Source organism: Ziziphus jujuba, chromosome 11 (assembly GCF_031755915.1).
Source record: "Ziziphus jujuba cultivar Dongzao chromosome 11, ASM3175591v1".
Taxonomy (NCBI): domain Eukaryota; kingdom Viridiplantae; phylum Streptophyta; class Magnoliopsida; order Rosales; family Rhamnaceae; genus Ziziphus; species Ziziphus jujuba.
This window is the reverse complement of record NC_083389.1, coordinates 15,193,117-15,216,501: the sequence shown is the minus strand read 5'-3', so window position 1 is coordinate 15,216,501 and position 23,385 is coordinate 15,193,117. Positions and strand designations below refer to the sequence as shown.

The following is a 23,385-nucleotide window of genomic DNA, read 5'->3' as shown; positions in this document are numbered from 1 at the left end:
AGTTTCAGATGTTATCATTTGTATGATCTACCGTTTCCTTAATTTTTCTCGCAGAAAATAATGTAGATTTACAAATAGGAAAAGAAGCTAAGAGAGATATTTTAAGATTCCAATGGAATTTTAGAACATAAATTGAAGATCAACTCATCAACCAACCAATGTACGATGCTTTATACAGAGTTTCACAAATTTGGGACTCATCGACCAATCTACAATGCTTTATACAGAGTTTCACAAATTTGGTACCGATCTCAAGCCCCAAAATCAAAACTACCACAAACAATGATATGACAATTCTCCATATCCTGGAGTTCTCTAATTGACTCTTTAATTTCTGCAGCTTATCATATCCTGCACCCAGAAAGAAAAATGTTTTGCAATCAGCCAAATAAAACGAAAGAACGCAATGCCTTTTCATGGGGGCTTTTATTCACTTTCTGTTGAGATAGAAAAGTAACCAGCTTGGCAAGAAACTTTTGTACTGGCATTTATGAAAAGAAGATTTTTGCAGTAGATAAAATATCAAAATAATCGGTAGAAAATCTAACAGAAACTCAGATCCAAAGAAACAGAGCCTTAATCTAGATGCTTCGGCAAACAATGAGCACACTTCACTTACAAGTGAGTGTTGATTCAATCATTAACAACCAGAGAAAGTAATGGTCTGTTCGAGAAGAATGCTTCAAAATTTGCCGCCACAAGCTCACGCAAAGCCATGACACTTCCCAACGTAGAGACAGCTCCATGGGGTGATAGCACAACGTTATCCATCGTAAGGAGCTCTTTAGGGACATGAGGTTCGTGCTCATACACATCCAAACCAGCACCTCCAATCTCTCCATGCAACAAACACTTCACCATTTCTTTCTCGTCGACAATTGCCCCTCGTGCAACATTAACAATGACTCCCTCTTTTCCCAGTGCCAACATGACTTCCCTGTTGACGATGTGGTGTGTTTGCTCATTCAATGCACAACAAATGACAAGCACATCGCTATTAGCTGCAAGTTCATGAATGTTGGAATAGAAAGGATATGAAACATTTGGTTTTTCTTTCCTTGAGTTGTATAAGATGCTGCAGCCAAAGGCCTCAAGCCTTTTTGCCACTTCTAAACCAATGCTTCCCAATCCAACGATGCCAACTCGCTTGCCTCTCAACTGAAATTCGAAACAACATAAACAATATCAATTAGAACAAAAAGTTACGAAATTTCCACCAAGTTCTTTAACTTTGAACTTCAAATTATTCATACAGTTTTAAGAATTCTAACAGACTTTTTTGTCCTTTTCTTTTTCTTTTTTTTTTTTCATTTTTATTTATTTATTTATCTTTCACTAGTTTCAATTTACGAGGTGTCCTCATTTTTGACTTTGAATGCTCCCTAGTATATAGTCTTGTGACTTTTTGAAGACCAGACGAAGAATAATAAGCCAATTTTCCATTTTGAGATCTTTCTTCACCAAAGTCAACTTAAGCAAACTAGAAAAAAGAGAAAGCAATAATTTCCCCAAACTGTTGAATTATAAAAACTAAGGCTATCCGGTGAGTTCAAATCATTTCCAAAAGCAAATACATTAAAATTTCATTATAAATTATTCCAGTTCAAAATTGAAACCAATTTTCCAAAACTTCTTAAACTATTCCCAAAGCTAACTTCTTAAACCATTCCCAAAGCTTAATTTCTTCTTCAGGTTTTCTGGAAAGAAGCCGTTTAACTCCAAGTATATTTTACATCCAATTACAATATCCCGTCCGTGAAAAGAAGTCAAATTTATGTTAGAAGTCAGATCCAAAAATTGAAACTTTTCCGAAGAAGAAAATCTGTTTACCCCAGAACCCAATTTCTTCCCAAAAGCGAGAAAAACAATAAATTTCCCAGGAAACAAACAGACAGAGAAAGCTAACGCATCGAAATTTACGATTACTATTTACTAACTTTGGAACCCAGATGGTAGTCTCCATTTCTAGCCCAAATCCCACATCTCACATACCGATCGGCAGCCGACATCTTTCTGAGCACATCAATCAACAAACCCACCGCCATATCAGCAACATCCTCAGAGAAAACGTTTCCAGCATTGGCAACGGCAATACCACGCCTCCGGCACTCAAGCAAGTCGACGTGGTCGAGGCCGGCGCTGGTGGTGACGATGACCCTGAGCGACGGTAGCATCTGGAGGATCTGGGCTGTGATAAGTGGGCCATTGGCGGAGGATAGCATAGCTTGAACAGAGCTGGCACGGGTGCTCAAGAACTGATCCATAGAAAGCTGGGACTCCCATGCCTTCAAGAAGTGGAATTTGTGGGAGTATTCAGATTCCAAGAACTTGAAGCCGCCTGGTGGTAGAAGAACTATGATTTTTGGAAGGTTTTGGAGTTGTTGGTTATTGCTGCAGTGGTGGTGATGGTGGTGGTCAGCCATCAGAGTGGCTTTGTGCTCCCGGAGCACAACTCCCAACTCGCACTAAGTTTTGTGGGTGGAAGCCCACGTGCGTCGCTCCTAAATTCGTCCCCAAAAACTGACAAATTTTTTTCCCAAAAAAAAAACCATTTAATAAATTTTTTTTTTCTGGAAAGAGAAACAATTTAATAATTTAAGCATGCAAATAAAATAACCACTAATGAAATTAAAGCGAATTAATGGCCATCTATTTGACGATATTAATCGGGTTTTTTTTTTTTTTAATTTTATTTTATGAATGAGGATATTGAGCGTATTGCGCTCTCTATTTTCCCATGGGATTCTTTTCTTTTCACTCATCGTATTAACAATAGTTTGGCACATGCCTTTGCTAAAGAAGCTTTAAACTGTACCGATTCAGGATTGGGAAAGGACCACCATGGTTCAACTCTCCACTCAGAGCTGATTCTGTAACCCTTTTTATTTAATAAATTCTCATTTTTCACTACAAATAAATAAATAAAATCACTAATTAAGTTAAGAAGTTTTAAATCAATAATTGCAATTAATTTAAATAATATAAATTTGTGTGGTAAATGAATATTTGATATTTATTTTATCTATAATGGTAAAATTATCAAAATATTTATCAAATTTATTTTTCAAATGATATAATAATATTTAATTAATTTATTTTTTTAATTTATTTATTAATTTAAAAATTTATTTTTTCATATTCAAAATATATAAATATATCAATAAATAATATTTTAATATATATTATTTCATAGCTAAAATTGGATGAATATTTTGATATTTATAATATGTTTATTATTTTATTATGTGTTTATAGGGTAAAAATGAGATTTTATAACTCAAAATGATCAAATTTTTGCATGTCTTTTATATGCAATAGAGGTTTGTGATGAATGTTGGTATCTAAGCACCAAATTAGGGGACGTAAATGCATTTTTATTTTATTTTATTTTATTTGTTTTGAGAATTTTTAAATACTAGCTTATCTTGTTTACTCTATTTCTCAAATTTGTATGTTCTTTTTGTTAAGCTTTAATTTCATCTGCAACTTGAGCTTATCTTATGTAATATATTTGTAAAATTTATATCTTCTTTTAGCTAAGGGTTAATTTCATATGCAACTTTAAGTTTCGACTAATTAAAAAATTATATATTAGTTTTTATCATATATTAGTTTTTATCATATGGCCTCAAAAGTTGGACAAGATCATCTCGTATGCATTGGCGTACGTGCCACGCACAAAAAATCATTTTACAAAATATTAAAAATAAAAATATACAATAAAACAATAAGAATAAAAATTAAATGTTTACTTATATAAGTCTAGTTCAGTAATCTTTTCTGTATTTTGTATTGTTTGTTTTTGACAATTTTTTTCTAATTTATTTTACAAACCACAATTTAAAAAATTCTATATTATTTTTTAATATAAATTTTAATTCAATTTAAATAATTTTAAAAACAGTTAATATAATAAAATAATTAGTCAACTATAACAACTAAATTATGATGCTCATTAATATAAGAAATATGTGTTTATTTAAGAAATACAAAATTTGCAAATATAGAATCATTCTGAGATGCAAATGCATAATTTAGAAAGGGCTTGCTTTTTTATTTTTTATTTTTTATTTTTTTTGGGGGGTAATGTTTAGAGTGGCCTTGCTGTGTGAAATGCGGGAGATAATTTTCTCAAAAATATAACATCCTCTGTATACCAAAATCCACACCAACTAATATACATACTCTAGCAGGAGAGTTTAACAATCCAACCATAAACAAAAATCCTTGTGCATTCTTCAGAATGAAAATACAGTTTTCTCATCTTTCATACGACCACAGATGGGGCATTAATTCTCACCACTCCACCAATAAAAAATCATAACAGTACTACATTTGCAGAGGCTAATTTGAAAACAGAAAATAGAAGAATAATTTAAAAAATAAAAAATAAAAAATAAAAAAATAAAAACAAAAAATGCAATGTAAAAATAATTCACTTAATTCCACTGCTCTTTTTTAAAAAAAAATAAAAAATAAAAAATGCAATGTAGCGATATAAACAAGAGAGTTTATTTCCTATCATCCAGTCCAGAAAAAAATGAACATTTTGCCAATGAAATAGTTGAACACAAATTTTAAGGCCATAACTGGTTATAACACTGCAAATACACTGATAGATCCATTGCAAATACACTGATAGAACCATTGGAAGCACAATGAAAGAAGGCATACCTGTAAGCATGAAAGGATAGCAAGTTTTCGCTGTTGTAAGAAATGAATCCATATCATAACTGGAAAAAATTAATAATAATTAAAAAAAATAAAAATAAAAGTTAGCAAAATAAATATTAAGAATTGGACAGAAATATTTCCAAACTTGACCTCAGCAATGCTATGTTACCACTTAGATTAGCAGAGCATTTTATGATGCAAATTTCTTATCACAAAGGTCAATAGATACTACATTATTACTAATTTTAAAAGTTTATGTCTAACTCTTTAAATAGGTGGTAATGTGACCTTGATGAAGTTTGTGTTTAACATTCCCCTCACTTGTAACATCTTTAAATGGGTTGTACTTGTAAATTCTTTAAATTTTAAGGCAATACGACGGTGGTGGAATTTAAACCTAAGTTTATAGAATTTTTTACTCTAATATCATATTAAATTATCATTGATTTCAAAAGCTTAAGCTATTAGAATGGGTGTTTATTATGTATATCAAATTTGTATTCAACACCGTCTCTTAGAATTTTCATTACCAAGTTGACCCTACACTTACAAACTGAGTATTGATTCAATCATTAAGAACCAGAGAAGGTAATGGTTTATTCGTGAAGAATGCTTCCAAATTCGCCACCACAAGCTCACACAAAGTCATCATAATTCCCTATGTAAAGCCTGCTATATGGGTTGACAGCAAAACATTATCAATTCTACAGAGCTCTTTAGGAACATGAGGTTCATTCTCGTACACGTCAAAACCAGCACCTCCACTCTCTCATGCAACAAACACTTCACAATTTCTTTCTCATCGACAATGGCCCCACATCCTACATTAACAATGACTCCCTCCTTTCCCAATGCCAAAATGACTTCCTTGTTGAGCATGTGGTGTGTTTGCTCATTGAGTGCACAACAAATGACAAACACATCACTACCAGCTGCAAGTTCATGAATGTTGGAATGGAAAGGATACGAGACATTCGGTTTTTCCTTCCTGGAGTTGAGTAAGATGTTGCAGCCAAAAAGCCTCGAGCCTTTTAGCCACTTCTAAGCCAATGCTTCCCAATCCAACAGTACCAACTCGCTTGCCTCCTAACTGAAAGTCTGAAACAACATCAAAGTTATCAATTATAAAAATATATGTGAAAGTTCCCCTAAGTTTGAACTTTTAAGAACTTCAAATTATTCATACAGTTTTAGGAATTCCAACAGAATATAAATATATTTTTTCTTCACTTTGTTCCTCAGTTTTGACTTTGAATCCCGATATATATATTCTGTGACATTTTGAAGAACCATCCAAAAAAAACTGACAAACAAACTTCAATATTCAATATTAAGTGCAAGTTTAGCTGGTATCTTCATCAAAGTTAACTAGAGCAAACTACGGACAGAGAAAGCAATTCTTAAAACAGTTAAATTAAAGAAAAGCCGAGGTGAGGTTATTCATAAGTTGCAATCATTTCCAAAAGCAAGTGCATTAAAAATTCATTATAGTTTCAGTTTATAACCCAACCAAGTTTCCAAAAATTCTTAAAACAATATACAAAGGTTAACTTCTTTACGTTTTCTGGAAAGAAGTCAATTAACTGCCAAGTATATTTTACATCTATCTAAAATATGATGTCCGTGAAATTGAAATTTTCCAACATATTTCCCACGAAACAGACAGAAGCAGATATATCGAAATATATGATTGCTAATTTTGGAACCCAGATGACAATCTCAATTTCTAGCCCAAATCCCACATCTCACATACCGATCGGCAGCCGAAATCTTTCTGAGAACATCACCACCGCCATATCCGCAACATCCTCAGAGAAAACTTTTCCGGCATTGGCGAGCAAGTCGACGTGGTCGAGGCCGGCGCTGGTGGTGACGATGACCCTGAGCAACGGTAGCATCAGGAGGATCTGGGCTGTAACGAGTGGGCCATTTGCGGAGGAGAGCATAGCTTGAACAGAGCTGGCATGGGTGCTCAAGAACTGGTCCAGAAAGAGAGCTGGGACTCCCATTACTTCAAGAAGTGGAATTTGTGGGAGTACTCAGATTCCAAGAGCTTGAAACCGACTGGTGATAGAAGAACGATGACTTTAGGAAGGTTTTGAAGTTCCTGGCTATGGCGTTGGAGGTGGTGGTGAGCCATTAGTGCAGTCGTGCGAAACTGACATAGCAGCATGTGGGTTTTGCTTGACACGTATTACATCAACTTTCGGATTCTTTTCCCTCTTAATCCCACCCAAAAAAGAAAAAGAAAAATAAAACAAAAAACTTTCGCAGAACACAGCAATAAACAAATACAAAAACTTTCTTTTGCAATATATTTATCAAAATTCAACATTTTGTTAGTTAAAAACTTGCTTTATACAAATTGAGATTGAAGTTTTCTATTATTTTGGACGTTATATTTTGATTTTTTTCTTCTGCGAAATATACATATTGTTTCTTTCTAATAATAACAAAAAACATATCAACGGATACAGTAGTAGCTCTTAATATTAAATTACTATTACTCATTAGATTCAATGGGACAATGTGCAAATAGTATGTGCTCCACTTAAGAACTAAAAATTTTGCTAATCATCATTCCACGATTCAAATTTCAAACGCATTTGAAATTCTAAGTGCATACCAAAGAAGATCCTCAGTATACCAAAATCCACACCAAGTATACACCCTAGCAGCAGAGTTTTGGAATCCAACCATTAACAAGATCCTTGAGCATTCTTTGGAATGAAAATGCAGTTTTCTCATCCTTCATACAACCATAAATGGGAGATTATTTCCACCACTAAAGGAATAGAAAAAATTAGAACAGTACAACATTTACAAATACTACTTGGAAAACAGAAAAAAAAAAAAAAAATGCAATGAAAAAACTAATTCACTTAATTCCACTGCTTTCTGAAATTCTTACAAGATTTATGTGTAAGCTAAACAGCTTCACATGGAAAACACGACCAGAAAAGCTTACTTCGTTAATGGGAACTCTTACAGCAAAGAGATGTTTTAGGTAAACAGCTTAGAACAATAAATACATGGGCTATAAACATCAAACCAAAAAGGACTGCGGAAAATGAAACAACTGGACTTTACAAACCGTATTTTACCATAATTACATCTAAAAGCTATGCTTGTAAAAGCAACAAAAGGGGGAAAAAATCAACTAGGAATATAGGGTTCAAAGAGCTTCACACAAGGATTTGGATCATATTGCAAGATGTCTGCTGCACGTTCAAACTCCTCCCTAAGCACTTTTATGCTGTACTTATCCACAACTCGACCAAGGTCATGAGATACCTCAAAAGGGTCCTCTATGCATATCAAATGACGATCATTACCAACCCTCCTTGTCCAATCTTTTGCCCGTTTGCTGATAGTACAGGCAGCAAGGAAGATTTGGTTAGATAGAAATAAATATTATCCACAATTATCTTCATTTAACTTTGCACACTGTTCAGGATATTAAAACAATGATTTTAAGAGCATTTTTAGAGGTTCAAGGAAAAGAGCTACTTGCTAATTAAAAATATATGCTCGCTACTTTACACAAGATGTTATATAAAACAGAGTAGAGATACGCTTTCATAACGATATTAAAGTAGAGACGTTCATGATGCAAAAATACCGAAGTTGAATATTCACAGATGTAACCACACTAGAGATCTCAGAGAGTCAATAATGAGTTAAATTTATTAGGAAATTTTCATAACTTTTCATGCTTCATAGGATAGAAACAGACTAAGAAATTTTACGGTAAAAATATAACTGCATATTATACTTTCGGTAACCAGTTGACAATAGGTATTATACTTTCGGAAACTAGTCGACAATAGGTATTGCCATACTTATCAGAATAAACTCAACTAAAAGCCAAGTCACACTCAGAATGAAACTTAAGAAATGACATACTCTCAGAACCCTATATTGGGGGTCTACTCCTTGTTACCAAATGATACACCAATTCTAACAATGCTGTCCCAAAAACACTTAGCTATTTTCTCTACCTATCTACCTATACAAGAATAAACAATGATAAACAATAACAGAACTTACTTTCCCATATCAGCCTTTGTTTGTGGAGGCAAAAATGACAATATTTCAATAAGCCAGCACACATTTTTTATTTTCAAAGTTAAACAGGTTTTACAGTCACATCAAGACCCCATAACTTGTCCAGCAAAGAGAGAACATCAATCTTACCATATGGCGCTTATACTTCCAGATGAGCACCTTTTTTTTTTTTTTTCTTTTCTTTTTTTATTATGAAGTAAAAGGTGCATTAGACCATCTAATTTGTAGTCAGATAGACACAATCAGCCCGTGGAATTTATCAATATTACAAAGTCCCACGGAGACAACATATAGAAGACACAGATTTTGCTTGTAGAAAGTGATAGATTCAATAAATTTGAAATCATATCTATACTTCATATAGTTATTCAGTTTGCTGAAACATAGTTAACATCCAAAAAAAGAAGCATGCTAATTCAAAGAATGTGTATCCTTTCAAACAATATATTCCTTAGTCCAAATATATTAACATATACATCACATATTCATCATCCCTTAAAATACCACTCAAGTTTCATGAGAAAAACATAAATATTACTTCATTTTACAACCCAAGAGAAGTGTTAACACAAAAATATAATTAGATGTTTTCTAATCCTCAACCTCATCACAAGTACTTGCAATGGAAAATTTGAAGAGAGAAATCTAAAGGCATTCATCAAATTCAGGGTCTGCATCCCACCAAGAGAGAAGATCCATATACAGTATCTTGCATGTAAGTAAGATGCCAACCAGGATGATATAGTAACAACATATAAATTTCAAGCATATACATCATTCTAATTAAAGGTACCGGATTCCATCTCACCTTATAATATTTCCTGTACGAACAGATACAACAGAATCTGTATAATCATGGCGATATGCCCAATAGTTGAAAAATTCCCATACAAGTTGAGCAACAGTTTCCCTGTTCCGGGATCCAAAATCACGGAGCATCTCAACTTGATCAAAGTAAGCACATTCAACATTATCAATAGTTACAGAGTACGTAGCCTCCATTCCCTGAAATCGAATAACAACCAAGACAAGAGAAGCTATCAAATGCGATAGAAACAAGATATTTTATTTCCAATCACCCAAGCCCCAAAAAACAGAAGAAAGAAAAAGGAAGAGGAAGAAGAAGAAGAAAACAATGAGTATTTTGCAAATGAAATAGTTGCACACAAACTTTGAGGCCATAACTGGTTATGACACTGTAAAATAAATTGTACCATGAAAGACCCAAGGCCTACAAACTTAATTATATAACAATACTGTGCCATAATCATTCAGAAACCAATTGATAAAATAAGGTAAAATTTTTCAAAAGCTTCAACTTTTACCGAAGTATAAATGTGATTCCCAAACCTCTTTTAATAAGAACAGTGTCAAAACTTTGAAGAGATCTGCAAATAACATCATCTCTTAGTTAATTCCATTTAACACAAATGTGAATTAGCATGCACACAGTTAATTTACGAACAATTCATCCTTCCTTTCTCACTTTCAACCTTAAAGAGAACAACCCCACTCCTTCCTCTGTTTATAAATATTTAACATCAAATCAGTTTTAGCATACTAAAGCCTGTGACATATACCCTACACCAGGAGGCACATTCTAATCAACAATAGCAGTTGGAGAAAAGTCGCATCCCCAAATGAATAACCAAGCAAGACTTAAAGAATGATTTTGAGAACTTATTAATTATTTTGCTCAGTATATAGCAAGAATTATAAGAGCTACTTTCTATATTATATAGACACAGTGATAGAACCATTGCAAATACACTGATAGAACCATCTGATTTGAGAACTTATTAATTATTTTGCTCAGTATATAGCAAGAATTATAAGAGCTACTTTATATATTATATAGACACAGTGATAGAACCATTGCAAATACACTGATAGAACCATCGGAATTCGGAAGCACATTAATTGAAGGCACACCTGTAAGCATGGAAGGATAGCAGGTTTTCGCTGTTGTAAGAAATGAATGCACATTAAAACATAACTGAAAAGAAAATTGAAAAGTTAGCAAAACAATATTAGGAACAAGGACAACAATATATCCAAATTTGACATTAGCAAGCTGGGTTACTAATCAGATGAGCAGCATTTTACAATGCAACTATCTTATGTCAAAGGTCAATCAGTCAAATTATGACAATAACTGCTGTCTCTTACTCAGAATTTTCATTACTAAGATAGGGAATTCAAGTAGATTTGAAAACTAACTTACGCATAGCTAGATAGTGTTCCTTGGTAAGTTTCATTGACTCCTCTCGACTTCGCCCAATGTTTTACAATAAAAGCCAACTGTCGTAATCTTGCATCTATTCTTGCATAGTCCCGTAGAAGCCTTGTATTGACAACAGCTAAAACATTGTTAATGCATATGTCACATGAGATTCCAGTCACGGGATCCATAAGCTTTACTATGGGGACTCTAGCACGAGTAAGTGCCTGAAAACAAACTTCAGTTAAGAAAATCCATGTAAAACAATAACAAAGACAAATAAAATGGAATTAGATTTCATAAAGACAAAAGAAAAAAGAATGAAGGGCCCATACGGATGCTTGAACTGATGATTCATTATTCCACAAGCATCCCACCATATGCTAATGTTTAGTACTACACGTAATAATTTGCTTTACAGAGCATTATAAAAATGTAAATCTAATATTGGACTTGTCCACAAACGAAGCTTGTCTATAAAAGCTAATCATAGCAATGAAGCATAAAACAATCTAAGTCACCTGCACATTTTGGAGATTATCGGATTGCAAGATATCTGCCAACTTTATTAAGATCTCAGACTTGTTGATATCTGCATCCCCAATTGCAAGACAGAGATCAATATCACTATTAGAAAATCCAAACGAGTTGGCACATGACCCATAAAGGTAGAGCCGCGCTTCAGGCCATTCTCTGCAGATGAGCTTCTCCAATAATGTTAACAATTGGTTCTGCTTAGCCTTTTCTTCTTCAGCTGGTATAAGTGACTCAACAATTGCAAGAAAAGGAGCATTCAGTCTTTCTATGTCACACCTACATCGCATCTGTCGCTTGTAGTTTCTCATCCTTTGGCTAAGTAGATGCTGTCCTCTGCCATCTGACCTTGAATCCTAATGATAAAAACATTAAGTCAACCTCAAATTCAAACTACTTATTGCTTTAAATCTTAAAAATCAAGTTTTTTCCCTTGAAATTGATTATCCCACACTAAAAACATAACAAGAACATTCAATTATCAAATTTTTTTTTTTCTAATATACCATTTTGCCTAACTAGCAGCTGAGCACCAAATCCAGTCACATTGTAAGTGCATTTTAATCATAAACTTCAACTCATTAACGATCATCTTACTTCATAAAATTCCTATTATATTCAAAACCCTTTAAACAAAATTACATGAACTATAAAGCAACAACCCAGTAGGGTAAATAAGTTAACCTTTTCTCGAGAATGCTGATGTTGCTTAGATTCATTCTTATCATCAGATTCCTCCTCGATCAACAAGGAACCGACAAGCCGTTCTCCAATGTCATCAATTTCACGTTCACCAGCACCAACAGGTAACTGTTGCCTATGTCCATCCCTGACTTCAAAATTCCCATTCTCCAAATTCATGAAAGAATCTTCAACATCCGAAACCGAAACTGAATGCAGACTGCTCCCGGATGGAGGTCCAGGACGATCAAGCTGTGCTCTGAGTCCCAATCCATTAAACTTATCACCTCTAATTCTAACAGCCTCAGCTGAAAAGACATCCCTGTTACTCACAAATTCATCAGAACTAATCTTTTCCCTATCGACATTGTGGTTTATGCCTCTCCCTCTATCTCTATTCGCAGAATCCCAATTCCCTCCTCCTCCTGCTCCTCCTATCGGCCGGCTCGGGAATCCCGGCGGCGGCGTGGTCCTAGTATGCTGTTTTCCCCTCCCACCACCACTGCCACCTCCTCCACCACCACCACCTCTTCGTTCTTGCTCCCATGAATCACAATTTCCATGCCGAACCGCATCAAGATTCGAACCCAATCGGCCATTTCTATCCAGCCCGTTGCTCAGCTCTTCGGGAACTCGAATGTCACTTGTAAAAGAACCGAACTTGAGCTTGTGCTCAAGTTCATGGTTGTGGTGGACGAGATTCTGAACCATACTATTGGAACCCGGAAACCCTAGCCTCCTGAAATCGTCACTGCTAGGGTTTGCAGGAATTTGATTCCCAGGAAATTGATGATTCGCGGGAGGAGGGAAAAGGTTATGAGGAAACCCTAGAAAGCCATTGGAAGGGAAAGGAGGGGAGACACCGAGGGGCACTGGCCAGTGAGGATGATGGGGGAGATCTCGGCCGTTGGATGGCCATGATGATGGAGGCGGGAAAGGAAGGGTGGGCCCGACGGCAGCAACGGCAGGATCGAGGACGACAGGTTGAGGCGGCTGATGAGATGGCTGTACCGGCGGCGGCGGAGGAGAAGAAGAGTTGGTTTGGGGTTGGAAACGGTGGGTATTTTGGTAATTGGGTCTCTGGAGCAAAGAGAGGAGAAACTCACCGCCGTTCGAGTCCGACGGAGGCGGCGCGTTACCCCCACTGTTCATTTCGCGCGTTGGCCGTCCGTCTCTCGTCGACCTTCGACGGTCCTTTCTATTCTCTACCTACACACTAAGGAACTCACTCAGAGAGTGCTTCAGAACAGAAGTTTTGTAAAATGAAAATTTTAATTAATTAATTAAATAATTAAAATTAAATTACAATTTTTAGGGAATATTCTAAGGTGTAAATGTGTAATTTAAGAACGTTTTGATCAACACTTTAGCTTTTTCTTTTCTTTTTTTTCAAACCGTTGGATTCAAATACTTTTTAACTGCACTGGATATATACCGCTACTGATGAAAAAGAATCTAAATGCATAAAAAACGCATGTGATATGATATAATTAATTTTATGTTTTTCATAAGTCTTAAAATGACTAATTAGAATTTTCTCTCAGAATATTTTTAAAAGAAAGAAGCTAATCTTTAAATTAAATAAATTAGTGGAATCCACATGCTTATATAAAATTTTCAATGTTCGTTTTTATGGATGATTAAAAATTGTAATATCACTAATGGATGCCTAGTTAATGAATATTTATTAAAAAAAAACTTTTGAATACTAATAGTGAGATGCACCAAATGTAACATCCCGTCCCAAATCGCACCGAAGTTCGTGCATGTTGACCGAGGTTGACCGTTGACCATTGACCGAAGAGGGTCAAAAGTTGACTTTTTGACTCGGTGGGAATTTCGAATTGACCAGGGTACCGTGGCGAAGTGCACGATGCCACGAGTTCGTAGACTGGTAGCACGTCGAAAACGGAGCTACGGTTTGAAAGTTATGGACGAAACAAGTTGCGGTCTAAACTGTCCAAAGAGTGCCGGGATTGACTTTTTGTTTATGGGGAATTGAGCTTTGACTCATGCGTGGTTGTGAAGTGCTCGTCGATACGAGTTCACAGACTAGCGGCACGCTCAAAACGGACATCCGGTTAAAAAGTTATGGACGTTTGAAGTTTACCGGATACCGTATTATTTTAACGTTTTTAGGTCGGTGAACAGTGAAATGCCACGTGTCAGCTTCTGATTGGTCCACGTGGCATGAACAGTGTCACGCAAGGGTTTTTATTTGTTAAAAGTCTCGGGGAAGAGAGAGAAAGAGAGAGAGGAGAGAGAGAGAGAGAGAGAGAGGACCGCCGGCCACCGAAATTTTCCACTGTTCCGGCCGATCTACAGTACACGCGCCGGCCAGCAACGTTGCTCCCCTCATTTCCGGCAAAACCTCCAAATTTCACGGCGAACGGCCGCCGGACGCGCCCGGATCGGAGCTCCGAAGTTCGGCGGCGAGTTTTTCCCCTCCACCGCCGGCCACCGCAAATCGACCCTTTTCCGGCCATTTTCCGACCACACGCGCCAGCTAGCCTTCATCCTCTCCTCAAGTCCGGCCGACCCACCAAAAATCACGGCCATCGGACCACCGACCCGCCGGGATTGGAGCGTTTTCCGGCGAGGGGCCGGAAATCTTCAAACCGAGATTTCTCCGCCGTCCGGCCTCCGTTTTGCTCACCGCCGGTCCCGTTGGGTTGCTCTCCTCAAGATCTGCAAGTCTGCAAAATTTCACGACCAACGGCCACCGCACGCGCCGCCGCCGGCGACGATTGTCGGTAACCGTGGCGGCTTGCCGGAAAATACTGTTCCGGCGAGTACCCGAAATTCCGGCCAGCTCCAGTGAACTGTGTTCGACCTCCTAAATCCGAATCGGGCTTCCGTTTCCGCCAATTCGCGACGGTTTGGGAGAATTGCGGAGCCAAAATTCGAAAAGCTTTTCGGCGAGATTCCGACCTCGTCGGGTCCGATCACCGGAAAGTAAGACCGAATCCGTGATCCTCATCACGCGAGCTTCGATTCGGTATATAACTCGTAACCCTTTAGATGTCGCTTGCTGTTCGCTCCCCGGGTATCCATTTGGGAATTACCCGAATAAAATATTAATATTTTTGGTTTGTGCACTGTGGTTGTTTAGGTGCACGCGCGAGTAGTGGAGTTGATCCCGAGGAGGATCTTAGTTGATTTGCGTGCTCCAGGTGAGTGACCCACCTTCAAAAATTATTTTGGGCAATTAATTATATTTAATTGGTATTTAATTTAGTATTTAAATTATGCTCATGTGGTGTGGTTGAATTATGGTTTTAATGCGGTTTAATTTAATTTATTTGTTATGCATGAGCAAGGTATGTTTCGGTATTAATTTTACATGGTTTCAAATGTGATTTCTCGGGCATAATTGGGTTAAATATTTTATGAAAATATTTGGTTAAATTTTATAAATTATGCCCGCGGTATTTTTATGGTTGCATCTCATATTTCGAGAAAATCGTTGTTTGTTGTTATCGCTGTTTCGTACCGGGTTGGTTAAATAAAAATATGTGGGATGGTGTTTTGTGAAAATTTGGTATACTTCCCACGGTGGTTTTTGGAAAAACGGTATGGTTGGTTACTTATGTTTATTTTTAGACGCACTCATACAGTATTGGTGTTCTGGTGTATGGTGTATGGACACGTGGTTTAGCACACGGTTATTATATGGTTTAGCGTGCGGTTTTTATTTCACCCGTGAGTTGCCATTGGACCGTGGGCAGGCAAGTTGTTATTGGCCACAGCCGCCCCCCTCCTTGGCCGGGTGATGGTTTTTAGCAGTTGGTACTGTCGGGACGCCGAAGTGACCGCTGCAGGTTTCTCTCTTTAACCCCCCCGCCAGTCGGTGCTCGGGACGCTGGGTATCGGAGGGCATCACCGGTATATGGTGTGGTGCGTCGGTGTAAATTGTAAATTGTAAATAATGGTTTAAACCCCAAAGGTGTTCAAAATTATTTACCATAATTTATTACATTTTAAATTATATTTGGGGTATTTATTTATTTAATTGTTGTTGTTAAATTATTTAATCCCTTGGTTTTTGGGAGGTATGCACATTGGGTTTTGCGAAAAGGTTTTAAAAAGGGAACATTTCAAACGGAGCGATTGGTGAGAGTTTTGAGGGAAATTATTATTTTCCAACAGTAATTATTATTTATTTATTAATTGCTGGTATTTGTTCTATTCCTTAATTGCTATTACTATTATTTTTATTATCGCAAAAAGGTGTTCAGTAGTTCGGGTTACTCACGAAGATGATTAGCATCTCACACTCTTAAATTCCGTTCCCTTAGGTGCAAGTGGTGGTAGGCGTTCTTCCGGAGCGAACCAAGTTTTCCGCTGCTGTTGTGTTTCGAGAAGTTCTTTGTACTCTTTCATTTCAGTGTATTATTTCTTTCAGCCTTGTTGTATTTCTGTTGTTTAGCACTTCTTAAAGCTCTGTATACTATTGGGATATTTCTGTTTTATTTATGCACTGGACTGTTGTTGCTTTTGAGAAGTGCTGGAATTTGTGGAATCAGTTGTAGCTTGTGGGAGGAATAAGGAGATGTTTATAGAAGTGTGTTTTCAGTGCAGGTAGTTTGTGGTAAGTAAATCCCTTAGGGGAGGCTCTGTCGGATTTTCCGTTGGAGGGTCCGGTAGGGTTTCCCTGGGATCAGGGCTGTCTAGGGTTCCGGGGAAGGAATTCTGGATGGGTCCTGACACCAAAACTCAAATATTTTTCTCTAGTCTTTTTTTTTTTTTTTTTTTTGGTTTTTTTCCATTGATCATATATTTTTCTATGGTTCAAATATGGCCAAAGGCAAAAGTCATTTTGTGAATTTTTACCAATTTTTTTTGTTGCAATAATAAAAGTTTTTTTTTAATCAAAATCTTATTGTTATAAATTGGATTTGATCCTTAAACACTCAAAATCACTATATTCCTTTTAGCAAAAAAAAAAAAAAAATTCACATATTCCTTTTTAATTTAATAAAAAAAAATCCAAATGTTATTAAGTTCATGATTCCCTAAATTTTCCCATAGCAACCATTGACTTAAATTTTTTTGTTTGTAGAGTGACAAATTATCATATCATTTAAAACCCCAAAATATTTAGAATCTCAATATTTTTTTTTCTAAATTTTTAATTACATATTGAAGTGACAACTTTATAATTTATTTACAAAAGATTCAGAAAGCTCAAGCCTAGAAACCTAGCATCTTTTATAATGTGAATATTATGATCCCTAGAAACTAAACAATACTTTGCTTTTATCTTTCTTTGGGCCTACGATAAAAACAATATTCATTGACACAACGCATCTTCTTTTGACTATTTTTTACTTTAAAAATATAAAAATACCATTTAGAATTAAACTCGAAAAATAATCTAAATACTACTACTATTAATTATAAAAATAATGTTTATTGACCAAAATATGTATCTTTTGACTATTTGTTAATAATAAGGCAAAAAATAATGATAATAATAAATGGTCATTCTTTTTACGCAATTAAATTTTCTTCTTCCACTTTCTTTTATTAAATAATCAAAAACACATTTTCCAGTATCCATCAAATTTCAATTGAAAAATTGTTCAGTACGTGTTATTAATATGTTTATTTAACTGGATCTAAACATATTTTTTATATTGAAAACTAATTATTTTTTTATAACAAAAGTAACAAATATTTAATCTAAGTTGAGTAGAATATATTAATAAATTTCATTAAATTATTTTAAATATAATTATATTTGTTGAAGAATTTTTAATTTACAAAAATATTTAAACCTTAAACACATTTATAAAATAAAAATTTACAGGAATATATGTTTAAGGTTGGAGCCTTTGAGAATATTTAAATCTCCTTTGTCAAATGTAATTATATTTAAAATAATTAATAAAATGTATATGTAATTTCAATGCTTTAACCATAAAAAAATATTATTTAAAGGTCAAAAGTACTTTTAATTATTGTCAATTGAACACATCTATATGTTGTTTAGTTGATATACATTGAACAACAATATTATTTGGTTGATGTGTCCTGAATAATTTATATTACCGAATATTTATTGAAAAAGGGTATTTTTATAAATTTACGAATGTAGTATAGGGAGAAAAAAAAAAAAAAAAAAAAAAAAAAACAAACAAACAAACAAACTATGTGCTTTTTACCAATGAAACTAACTACTCGATGGAAATCTTCAGCATTGCTGACACCGAAAAATTGGAAACTACACCGAGAGCAATTAAAGTATAAAAAGTTTGGTGTAATCGGACCTTGGAAGTAATCTTTCAGATATAAACTGTTTTTAAATTAAATAGGGCACATTAAATGTGGAGAAAGATCTAATTTTGCTATAGATCCTGGTCAAAAGTATTAAGCAAACAAAGATTAACCAGCTGGTACTTTGAGCGTGTAGTGAGGTTTGAATAAACTGAGGTTCTATATCAACTGTATCTCAATCATATATTGGATGATGTTTTTGGTAAGCAAACCAAGTATATATATGAAAGTAGACATTCAAACAAAGTTGATAATAATTATAAATTGACAAGTCCAACTTCATATTATATTAGAGACAGATTATTTTTATATTGCTAAAGTTTGATACAAAGTAGCTTATGGTTTAATTTACAGTGCGCCAGCAACTCCATGGACGGTAACTTCTGCCTCAACAGTGCAAGTATCTGTAATCAGAAAATAGCCGGTGAAGTAGGGCAGTGTCATGAATCTGGACCAACCATGCTCATAATCTGAGGCACTGAACCACTTACTAACTGCAAACAACCCGAACCACCTGTTCAGATAAATCACGCACGTAGAAATTTTTATTTTTATTTTTATTTTTTTTACCTTTTGCATAGTGATCGTATTCGGAACCCAGGCGGCATAGAACGCGCAGGGTGAAGTTTGCATATATTTTAGTGCCAGGAGGCAGAGTTGTTGGATTAGAGAGGGCCAAATAAAGAGAAAGATGAGTGCCCAATCCATTGCCTTTTCCTCTGGGATACAGCTTTATCTTCCTGAAACAGCCCAAGTACATATGATCAAATGGTAACCCAAAAATAAAAAAATAAAAAAAGGTCTAAAATCTGACATTGATTTCAAACAGAGGGAGTGATAGAGAAAATGAGATACCATGTGTGATCTCCAGCGTTGAAAGTTATGGAGTCATTGCCTGCTGCAACTAACTTAGAAAAATTCTCAACCCTCCACACATGCTTGTTCATAATGGCATCCTTACTCATTGACAGACACTCTCCTTTGCCTGTGCTCAGAAAGACTTCAGCCCCAAATTCACAAGTATCATCCACCAGAAACCCATTACTTTCTTCATTAAAAGCTTTAAGAGAGATAAATTTATCAAATCCCCATTCAAGCTTCGATCTGTTAAACCGCCTTTCCCTTTCCACTGCATCATTGTATATATATATATATATATATATATATGTAAGAAACTTATTAATTTATGGAGATTAGGATGTCGTTGGTTGATAGAATAAATATTGCTAATAAAAAAAAAGGATTAATAATTTTAAAAAATAAAAAATGGTGGAATAAGATAGCTATTCCTATTCTTTAATTTGTTAGCAATAAAATAAAATTTAAAAAAAAAAACAAAAATGTAGCGGAAGGAAAAAAAAAAAAAAAAAAAAAAAAAAAAGAAGAAGAAGAAGAAAGAAGGAAAAAATACGCAGTGTAAAAAAAATTGAAGCATGAAAAAAAAAAAAAGGAAAATCAATTTAAAGTAGCATTTGTTTTTTATTCCTTTATTTTAAAGAATAATTTTTAAAAAGAACAACAATTCTTTATTTTAAAAAATTAAAATTTCTTAAAAATAGATAAATTCAATTTTAAAATTCCATCTAGATAAAATACTATCACAGGAATACATATTTTATTCTAAACCAAACATTTCCAAGTGGCAGGTTTAAAAAGAAGACATGGAAGATGGAAGAAGTTATGAAAAAGACATACATCGAAGAACGATGTAGTTGTCGTTGTTCTGATCAAGCAGAAACAAGCTGAATTTAGCATACACTTGCCAACCGGTCGGGAGCGAATTTTCTTTTACCATTGCCAAGTAAACGGAAACGTGTTCTTTCTCATTCTTATTCTTGTTTCCATTTGGGTACACAACCAACTTCCTGTAATTGTAAAACATATATATATATATATATATATATTCGGAGTATGAAAGATTAATATTGTCCCCATCAATCCAATCCAAATGAGAAACAAAAAATGCGCATGTGTACGGTGTACCTACCATTTGTAGCCTCCTGCTTGGAATTCCCCTGATTCATATCTATCTATTGAATTCTTTGCTAGTGAGGAAAAGTTATTTATTTTGAGATTGTAATGGGTTGGCGGTGCCGCAGAGATTAATCTTGAAACACCTGAAGTTTAATAAGATAAAAGATAATGAGCTAATATGAGAAAAGTTTTTGAGCTATAAAATTAAGGAGTAATTAATAGTATAGAGTTGGTTAACTATATGATAGTTTTGTCATCTTCTCATTTTAGTTGGAGAAAGAACTAGTTAGTTACCTTCTTGGACGTCAAAGCTGAGACTGCCCATAGCATAGAAATGAAATTAACCACCAACTGCCAACTGCCTAGAATGTTTGATGCAACAATCCAAAAGCATTGTCTGCTTTTTAAGGAGTCAAGGATAGAACTGCAATTTCTTTGCTTCAAGATGATGATGTGGATTGCCTTTTTGGCAAGGAAAAAGGTATCCATATTCTGATCTGCTTTACAAGAATATATGCTTTATGTGTTAAGGTAATAGTTTATAATTGTCTTGTCTTCTATTGTGTCAATGAACATCGTACTATTTACATATGCTCACACAACACAAGCCAGGCATCTATCTTTCTTTGTTCTATCAACAAATTAAAGCGTCTTTTAATTTGTTTTCCAAGAAAACCCACACATCGTATTCACTCTTTTTCTAATTTTTAACACTCCCCACTTGATGTGTACAGATGGTTCTATAAGTTATAAGATGGAAAACGGAATCAAGGTTAGTAAAATAATTAATATTATATCTATTCTAAAATTAAGAAATCACTTGGACCCCCCGTCTGTTAAAAATATTATATAAAAATATAATATGCATAAAATAATAAACATAATAGAAAGGAAATGGGGCATAAATAAATTGCAAATATTAAGCTTAAGATAATAAGCTTGCAAAATTTAATATACAGAAAAAGCTAAAATACATGTTATGGGCCAAATTAAAAAATGATGAACAAAATATTAATATACAAAACATATTAATAAAAAAATACTAATAAAAAGTACTTGTTAACCATAAAATATGGAAAAAGAATTTGGAATTTGAGCCTAAGGCCTCTGTTCTATACAATCTTTTTATGACAGATTTACTTCTCACTGGTGCTTGTAAATTCAAATGTATCTGTCTCCTATAATATAACAAACTAACAGAAACGTCAAAATCTTACACTTTTGGAGCTTCTCTCTAGTGAACTTGAATTCCTCTATCACACTGAAACCTATGACTTGCTACAAGTTTCTGGATAGACATGTAGAATGAAAGTTCAAGAGTTTCTATCGAAATTCCACACTCTGAAAATTAAGAATGGACATTAATTTATACTCATCCATGAAAGGGTGAATTCAATTAACTATTTAATTCCATCAATTAATTTTGTAATATCCAAACTAATTTTATAATGTTCCAATGAATTTTGATAAGCTTCAATTAATTTTATGACAATCAATTAAATTAAAAAATCATTACTCAATGAATTCATCATAATCGTCAAATTAATCTACCATTAATTCATAAAAGTTCAATTAATTTGCTATTAATCCAATTTATTTAGTCTCATAAAAGTTAAGACCATTATAAATTTCATTAACCATTTAAAGGTCATTTATTATGGTTTTAAAATACCATTTTTTCCAACACCGTTCGAGCTTCCGAGCTTCCATGGTTCTTCTATACTCTGCCCATACAACAAGGGTGCGTTTGAGAAAGCATTTTGATAAATACTTATTTTTTGTAGCAGTTTTGTTAATAAATGCTTCATAAAATAAGTAGTATAATGTTTGGTTATGCATAACATGAAGTACTTTTAAATTTTTTTTGTGGCTATTTTTATGTTTTAATTAATACACTTAATGCCTATTTTTTAAAATCTTAAAGTATTTATTTGGAGAAGCAACAGCCAACCTTAATACTTCTCTTAGAAGCACCTTTAATGCTTATGTTTCGCCAAAACACACTTCTTAGTTTTTTGTCAAATATGATTACATGTACTTTTTTCTTTTTTTTTTTTTTTCTTATGGATTATACTTTTTTTTTTCTTTTTTTTTTTTTTTTTTTTTGCATTCTATTTTATCCCCTTCTAAAGTTGTGCCACATTATTCCATACGCCGTAAAGTGAGCCGAATAATCTTAGGCTGTATTGAACCCGCTTTAAGGATGGTCATTGCCACTAAACATCTCCATTACTTATAATCAATTTTTTTTCTTCCAGGTTTTAAAGCCCATAATATAATGGGCTTCAACAAGTTTTATTTTTTATTTCCTATTTTTTTAATATCTATAAAATTGTGATAAATGATAAGAAAAATATAGTAATGTATTATATCATTACCATATATTGTAAGGTAAATTAAATAATCCATTAAACCACAATGTATATCTATTTATATATGGTTGTTGGACTGAATAAACCAGAGTTCTCTTACTATTGGAGAGGTGGTCATTGCCACTAAATATATAGATTACTTACCATCAATTTTTTTCTCCTAAGCTCTGCTCTAGAGCCCACGCTACAATGAGCTTCAACATATATTTTTTTTAATTTTTTCTTTTCTGATTTATATAAAAGTTATAATAAATGATAAGAATAATTAGTTTAAGAGTAATGATGTGAAATTCCAACAAGAAACCACTTGATTTTTCATTGGAGCCCATTATAACATAGGTTTCAGAGCTTAAGAGGGAAAATATTTGTACTTATCATAATACATAAATAATATTAATTATATTTTAATTTTATAACTCTTAAAAAACATATACTTTTATAAGAAAAATTAATAAAATTAAATGAAATGTTTGAAAAAAAATACAATGTTCAAATATTTTAGGGTTTCGTCATATAATGAGCATGGCTAAGTTAAGCTTGAGCCTTTTTAAAATATGTTGAGCCAATCTTGATAAAAATATT

The 23,385-nt window shown here is 34.1% G+C and overlaps 4 protein-coding genes across 5 annotated transcripts; all 4 read right to left on the bottom strand.

The window, feature by feature from the left end:
• Window positions 1–99: 99 nt before the first annotated feature.
• Window positions 100–2,563, bottom strand: LOC107432636 (glyoxylate/hydroxypyruvate reductase HPR3-like). Its single transcript, XM_048466145.2, has 3 exons — window positions 1,938–2,563; window positions 620–1,158; window positions 100–351 (listed from the first exon to the last, which is right to left on the bottom strand). The coding sequence occupies exons 1-2, from the start codon at window positions 2,421–2,423 to the stop codon at window positions 634–636; spliced, it is 1,011 nt and encodes a 336-aa protein (XP_048322102.1). The 5' UTR covers window positions 2,424–2,563; the 3' UTR covers window positions 100–351; window positions 620–633.
• A 2,689-nt stretch (window positions 2,564–5,252) lies between these two features.
• LOC107432627 (glyoxylate/hydroxypyruvate reductase HPR3-like) lies at window positions 5,253–7,399 on the bottom strand. Its single transcript, XM_060812646.1, has 2 exons — window positions 6,428–7,399; window positions 5,253–5,772 (listed from the first exon to the last, which is right to left on the bottom strand). Exons 1-2 carry the CDS (start codon window positions 6,681–6,683, stop codon window positions 5,615–5,617), a joined length of 414 nt encoding a protein of 137 aa, XP_060668629.1. The 5' UTR covers window positions 6,684–7,399; the 3' UTR covers window positions 5,253–5,614.
• A 140-nt stretch (window positions 7,400–7,539) lies between these two features.
• Window positions 7,540–13,432, bottom strand: LOC107432647 (UTP:RNA uridylyltransferase 1). 2 transcript variants are annotated; one of them, XM_016043832.4, is made up of 6 exons: window positions 12,182–13,431; window positions 11,485–11,853; window positions 10,967–11,190; window positions 10,675–10,738; window positions 9,551–9,747; window positions 7,540–8,041 (listed from the first exon to the last, which is right to left on the bottom strand). In XM_016043832.4, the coding sequence occupies exons 1-6, from the start codon at window positions 13,328–13,330 to the stop codon at window positions 7,831–7,833; spliced, it is 2,214 nt and encodes a 737-aa protein (XP_015899318.3). In that variant the 5' UTR covers window positions 13,331–13,431; the 3' UTR covers window positions 7,540–7,830. The 2 variants fall into 2 exon arrangements, with proteins under 2 accessions (XP_015899318.3, XP_048321121.2); XM_048465164.2 differs by lacking the exons at window positions 7,540–8,041; window positions 9,551–9,747 and adding an exon at window positions 9,765–10,130 and having other exon boundaries at window positions 12,182–13,432.
• A 5,160-nt stretch (window positions 13,433–18,592) lies between these two features.
• LOC107432641 (MATH domain and coiled-coil domain-containing protein At3g58370) lies at window positions 18,593–20,809 on the bottom strand. Its single transcript, XM_060812850.1, has 6 exons — window positions 20,726–20,809; window positions 20,445–20,574; window positions 20,153–20,322; window positions 19,313–19,586; window positions 19,028–19,197; window positions 18,593–18,951 (listed from the first exon to the last, which is right to left on the bottom strand). Exons 1-6 carry the CDS (start codon window positions 20,754–20,756, stop codon window positions 18,806–18,808), a joined length of 921 nt encoding a protein of 306 aa, XP_060668833.1. The 5' UTR covers window positions 20,757–20,809; the 3' UTR covers window positions 18,593–18,805.
• Between the last annotated feature and the right edge of the window lie 2,576 nt (window positions 20,810–23,385).

Coding starts and splice junctions, on each gene's coding strand:
- LOC107432647 (XM_016043832.4), bottom strand. CDS start 13,330: ATGAACAGTGGGGGTAACGCGCCGCCTCCGTCGGACTCGAACGGCGGT. Junction 10,739..10,966: donor GGAACACTATCTAGCTATGC/GTAAGTTAGTTT, acceptor TTTTCTTTTCAG/TTATGTTTTAATGTGCATTC. Junction 8,042..9,550: donor CGTACAGGAAATATTATAAG/GTGAGATGGAAT, acceptor CTGTACTATCAG/CAAACGGGCAAAAGATTGGA.
- LOC107432636 (XM_048466145.2), bottom strand. CDS start 2,423: ATGGCTGACCACCACCATCACCACCACTGCAGCAATAACCAACAACTC. Junction 1,159..1,937: donor ACTACCATCTGGGTTCCAAA/GTTAGTAAATAG, acceptor TTCGAATTTCAG/TTGAGAGGCAAGCGAGTTGG.
- LOC107432627 (XM_060812646.1), bottom strand. CDS start 6,683: ATGGGAGTCCCAGCTCTCTTTCTGGACCAGTTCTTGAGCACCCATGCC. Junction 5,773..6,427: donor AAGATTTCGGCTGCCGATCG/GTATGTGAGATG, acceptor ATGTTGTTTCAG/ACTTTCAGTTAGGAGGCAAG.
- LOC107432641 (XM_060812850.1), bottom strand. CDS start 20,756: ATGGGCAGTCTCAGCTTTGACGTCCAAGAAG. Junction 20,323..20,444: donor CAAGCAGGAGGCTACAAATG/GTAGGTACACCG, acceptor TTACAATTACAG/GAAGTTGGTTGTGTACCCAA. Junction 19,198..19,312: donor AACGCTGGAGATCACACATG/GTATCTCATTTT, acceptor GGGCTGTTTCAG/GAAGATAAAGCTGTATCCCA.